The 6,000-nt window shown below is 38.6% G+C and overlaps 1 protein-coding gene across 1 annotated transcript in view; it reads left to right on the top strand.

Annotated features, from left to right (window-relative positions):
• The first annotated feature begins 1,394 nt into the window (after positions 1–1,394).
• Positions 1,395–6,000, top strand: part of EPHA5 (EPH receptor A5) — a 178,095-nt gene continuing 173,489 nt past the window's right edge. Inside the window, exon 1 of the mRNA XM_069978056.1 lies at positions 1,395–2,014. Within this exon, the coding sequence (XP_069834157.1) occupies positions 1,417–2,014 (598 nt within the window). The 5' untranslated portion in view covers positions 1,395–1,416. The remainder of the gene's footprint in view (positions 2,015–6,000) is intronic.

Below are 6,000 nucleotides of genomic sequence, written 5' to 3'. Positions count from 1 at the left end.
GAACATGCATAACAAGTCAGTTTTACCCCAGGGCGAATGGGGTAAAAACACATTCCCCCCAAATAAAAGAAATGCGGGTTTTTTTTCAATTTCACCACACTTTGAATTTTTTTCTGGTTTCGTAGTATACTTTATGCAAAAATTCCACATGTCATTGCAAAGTACAATTAGTGACGCAAAAAATAAGGGCTCATGTGGGTCCGTAGGTGTAAAAATGCAAGTGCTATGGCCTTTTAAGCAGAAGGAGTTAAAAACGAAAACGCAAAAACCGAAAATTAGCCTGGTCCCAAAGGGGTTAAGGGCAAATGAAACCAGCCCCAAAGAGGTTTTCTGATGATAAAATCTATTCTCAACTGTCTAAAAATAGAACATATATAGGTAAATAAAGCTATTTTACAACTTTTCTGTAGTTTGTCATGCTTTAATTTCACTTTTAATGGAAACGTTATGCTCTGTTATCTTTATTAGCCCAACTTCCTTTCTAGAGGTCCCATACAAAGTGATAGTTAAATTAAGGTGATCCGCATTTTTTGCAATGTTACAGGTGTTTCTTTAACAAAGATTATGGATCTGCAAAAGTTATGGACATTCTTATAGACCTCTATGTCTGTGTCTACGGATTGTGGATCTGTAAAAGTATGGACAGTGTGAATAGCCAAATAGAAACCATTGAGACCCAAATCTCTCTGTAATTGTAGATCCACAATTACAGATTTATTTACGGCATGTGTGAATAAGGCCTAAGGTGTATCAAGACCTTAAGATACATAGTGTTACAGACTTCCTATTTCCGTTTACACCCAATCAATTCAGCAAACGTGGTCTCCCTCACACTGTGAGGGAAGGGATATAACCAAGAAAGTATAATTAGAGGCAAATAGAGTTGTCTGAATTCCTGTACAGGAACAGGAAGTCCATTACAGGATGTACACCAGACAGGACGTTGAACTAAAGAAAATACAGCAGGTGATTTTTATCAAAGACATGGCCAAAAAAACAAGTTATATTAAAAAATATTAAGTTAAAAATAAGTTATATTTACCAATATATGTTCATTTACTAGGCAGTTAAAGATAGAATTGAATAACCACTGTAAGCTAGCCATACCCATAGGACATAGTTGTAGCTCATCTCCTGTGGCAACAACTAGATCACAGTACTTCAGTCCAGTAGATCAATAATGTTGTTTTTGTTTGTTTTTTTTTAATTACTACAACCCTCCCAAATAAAAATTTTAGGCACAGCATAGCCACTATTTAGATAGGCCTAATGACTATGAATGAAAGTTGATATGAAAAGTTTATCGTTTGATTTGTGAATGAATGTGTTTTTTATTTGTTTTTCCTGCAGTGGGAAGAAATTGGTGAGGTCGATGAGAACTATGCTCCAATACATACATATCAAGTCTGCAAAGTAATGGAACAGAACCAAAACAACTGGCTTTTGACAAGTTGGATCTCAAATGAAGGAGCGTCAAGATTCTTCATTGAACTCAAATTTACATTACGGGATTGCAACAGTCTTCCAGGAGGGCTTGGTACTTGTAAAGAAACTTTTAATGTATATTATTTTGAATCAAATGAAGAAGATGGAAGAAATATAAGGGAAAATCAGTATATTAAGATTGATACTATTGCTGCTGATGAGAGCTTCACAGAGTTGGATTTGGGGGATAGGGTCATGAAGCTTAACACAGAGGTGAGAGATGTTGGACCATTGACTAAGAAAGGTTTCTACCTTGCCTTCCAAGATGTGGGAGCATGTATTGCCCTAGTTTCTGTCCGCGTGTACTATAAGAAATGTCCCTCAGTGGTACGTAACTTAGCACTTTTCCAAGATACCATCACTGGATCAGATTCATCACAGCTTTTGGAGGTATCTGGAGTGTGTGTCAACTATTCGGTGACAGAAGAGGCCCCGAAAATGCACTGCAGTGCTGAAGGGGAGTGGCTTGTTCCAATTGGAAAATGTATGTGTAAGGAGGGCTATGAGGAAAAGAACAATACCTGTCAAGGTAAGTGTCTATTTTACAATGAAACAATGATCGTGTTAAAATATTTCAGGTCAGATACGGCAAATTAGAAAGATTTGTTTCAGATTTGGATCCAGATTCAAAACCAGAGGACCCCAGAATTGCCTTAAGTATGCCCGTGCAAAGTCCCTGCTCCGCTGCAGTAGACTGAACGACTGAGTTGGGGTCAGGGTTCCTGGCCTATAGAATGTAAAGAATGTAAAGAATGTAAAGAGAGTACACAAAATCGTCACTTACCTCCGGGCAGTGTACATGAGAAGGTGGGAAATTAAAGGGGTTATATATTGTTAGAAAAACATGGCCACTTTCTTGCAGAGACAGCATCACTTTTCCAGTTTGGGTGGGGTTTTGCAACTCAGTTCCATTAAAGTGATTTGACCTTAATTGCAAACCACACCTGAACAGGAGTCAAGAGTCATGTTGTTTCTGGAGAAAAAAGTGACCATGCTTTCCTAATGCTTTCCCATTTAATTCAAAATCAATCACAAAAATTTAGCATTTTAAGAAATCTGAATTTTTGTGGCATTTGGACCAAATGCAGTTTGTGCTTGATTTAGCTCATCTCTGGCCATTACCTAAAAATTCTAGGAAAAACATTTTCTACATGGGTGGTCCTCTCAAAGAAGAGTTCAGAAAATAGAAGATAGAAAAATGGATAAAAAAAATAATAATCTTGTGTGGATAAAGGTTGGCTTTCTTAAAAGGTGTTGATGTGGAGCGTTTTTCTTTTATGTGAAATAAATGTTATCATCTAAAATGTATATGCCCCTTTAAGAATGTATAATGTCATTTTACATTTTTGACAAACCCGGCATATAAAGTGAAACATACTGAATAACAAAGCAGTACAAGTATACGGTATACCAAATGCCAAATGAGTATATCTCAATTTATTTGTGCATTTTGATGCAACATCTCATGTTGATGAAATTAAAAAGCTTATTACATTTGCTTCCAGATCAATGATTTTCGCCTTCACTCTTCATTGTTTGTAAACAGGTCAGATTGTAATTATATCCGCTCCAGCAGAACTTGCCTAATCATGATGACTGATTGAGCTATCCACTTGTTGATTTAAAATTTATTTTTATTTAGTATTGATAATAAAATAAGTCCAGCCTGCTAACACAGTGTAACAGAATTGACTGCGGTGATCGGGCGTATTTAACCTCTTCTCTGTTGGCATTTTGCTGATGAAACTGGTGATGAATATTTATTTTTGCATTTTTTTCATAACTCTAAGTAACTCGTAAAGCGCATAAAATAATTGCTTGTCTATAGCAACATGCCTTGCCAAATGGAACTCCCCAGTCTACTGCAGCTTTACTACATTGCACACTTGTAAAATATTAGGCTACATAACTTTTTCAAGTCATTCTTTTGGCCTGTTGTCCCATCAGGAACTCTGCGCTTAGCTAATCAGTGGGCAGATCATTGACCTGCGATTGGCCTGTGGGGAGAACACCTCACAGGAACCAGACAAGAGCAGTGGGTACTGGGAGCTTTGGGGGAGTGGGGTAGGTGAGTATATCTGCTTTTTATTTTTACACTACATTAAACAAATATAAAATGATGTGCTGCAAAAATAATCCTTAAGTGTTATATATAGGTTTTACAAATTTTACTTGTCTACCTGAAGTAAAAAAGAAATGTACAGCTCCGACTGTAGTTGTATTAAAAGACAAGGAAAGGGTTACAGTAAGGAATAACAGTAAAGGTTATTACCATGAGCCTGAATACATTCTTAAAAAGAATCAACTTGGTGAGATAATAGAAAAAGAAAAAAATACTTGAATTTTAAACATGAGTGCCCTTTACTTTTCATTTACAGTATGGTAATAACCCCTATTTCAAAGACAGATCTGTAATATTAATTCATGTAATCAGATGATAAAAGATATGAAGAATTAAGAGTGTAAAAGTAACCCTGGCACAATTATAACAAGGTTCAGACGGATCCCAACATACATTGTGCAAAGCTATGCACACATATATTTCTACAATGGGATGCAAGTACTGTTGATTTTTTTTACAGATTTGAGCCAGTCTATTTTATGATTGTATTTTTTTTATTTTATTTAAGTCTTTCTACATTGTTATGGGAGCTGCCCTCTTGACTCATTTAGGGATATACTTTACAGCAAGCCGCATGTACATAGACGACAATATACATGTCCCTCACCAACTGAGATGAAAGTGAAACATTACTTAGCATACTTTGTGACCTTTGAAGAGGTCACTCCACAGGGAGCTTCTATTGTCTTATACTGGTGCTATCTATATACTGGTGTCACATTTCGCCTTAATTCTGTATAGATCTTTAAAGGGTTAGTGCGGCAGTAAAGAATTATTGACAGAATAACACACATTACAAAGTTATACAACTTTGTAATGTATGTTATGTCTGTGAATGGCCCCTTCCCCGTGTCCCACCACCCCCACCCGTGTACCCGGAAGTGTGGTGCGCTATAGATACCTGTCACGTGCCGACTCGTCTCCGATCTTCAGTCTGCGATGTCGTCTTCGGACACCCGGGCGAATCCCTCCGAGTGTCCTAAATGCCGGCCGCCCTCTTCAGCGTCATCAGATGCTCAGCCGCGATTGGCTGAGCACAGTTTGGCTCAGCCAATCGCGGCTGACCAGCCAATGACGCTGAAGAGGGATTCGGCCCGGCCGTCCGAAGACGGCATCGCAGACTGAATATCGGAGACGAGTCGGCACGTGAGTCGAACCACACTTCCGGATACACGGGTGGAGGTGGTGGGACACGGGGAAGGGGGCCATTCACAGACATAACATACATTACAAAGTTGTATAACTTTGTAATGTGTGTTATTCTGTCAATAATTCTTTACCGCCGCACTACCCCTTTAAAGCAGCCTCCCCTTATGACCACGGACAGGACAGGAAGTCCCAGCTTAGTTTTAGACCTCGAGGTGAGAACGTAAACTGCAAAATTTCAGGATTACTGTGTATTTACAGAAAATCACCAAAAATTCTTAAAAATTACATTTAAGGGACTTATCCAGCATAAGGATATTTTGTGTTTAATGCTGCCCTGCTCGAATCACTGGCCATGGTGCTGTCCTGTCTCAGTCACTGATTGGCATCTTGGAGGTGGTGGTGAATACAGTCAGTGGAGGACACCGGGGGAGCATAGACTGATAAGTATAGCATGTGCATTATGTTCTCCAGCAGGGCAGCATTATATAAAAAAATGTCCTAATGCTGAAAAACCCCTTTAACAATTTGTCCATTTGTGGGATAACCCTTTTATTTTGTAAACACAGAAAGAGAAATCGGCACTACCACAATATTAATACAAACATTAATACAAATCCTGTTTGTTTGACTTGTGACATTTTGCCAATACAGTCATATATTGGGGTGCTCCTCACCAAGAACCAAAGATTCCAGTCATATAGTGAAGATACGAGAGATGATTGGGGGACACTCACCATTAAAACTTGACTTTTACTTTCATCTTATTAAAAACATTTCATTGCTTCTCCAGTCTGGAGAAGCGTGCTGACGCACGCGAAACAGCTGTCACGTAACGCACGTTTGCCGCATGGTGCTGGCGTCCGAGTCGTCCGATGAAAATGAAATGTTTTTAATGAGATGAAAGTAAAAGTCAAGTTTTAATGATGAGTGCCCCCCAATCATCTCTCGTATTTTCCTTTTATTGTGTACCTATCATTTCGCTGGCTCACAGGATTCTCAGGATATGGAACTCCGAGAAGTGTATAACAATGCAGTCTAGGGCACGTCCAGCAGTTTCATCAACCGCTAGGTTTACGTTCTGTTCTGTGGACCTTGGAATATCATATAATTCTTCAGGCATATGGGACAAGCATGGTAATTGCATGAGGCCTCCCATTCCTTTACTAATGCCCTGCTCTGTGAACTTCTAATGCCAGGGTAAACCTGTAAAATAACAATTTCTCATATTTGCACCATAACTACCA

The sequence above is a fragment of the Dendropsophus ebraccatus genome, chromosome 7, assembly GCF_027789765.1.
Source record: "Dendropsophus ebraccatus isolate aDenEbr1 chromosome 7, aDenEbr1.pat, whole genome shotgun sequence".
Lineage (NCBI taxonomy): Eukaryota > Metazoa > Chordata > Amphibia > Anura > Hylidae > Dendropsophus > Dendropsophus ebraccatus.
Note: the sequence above shows the minus strand (reverse complement) of the source record. Positions and strands in the feature narration are given on the sequence as shown.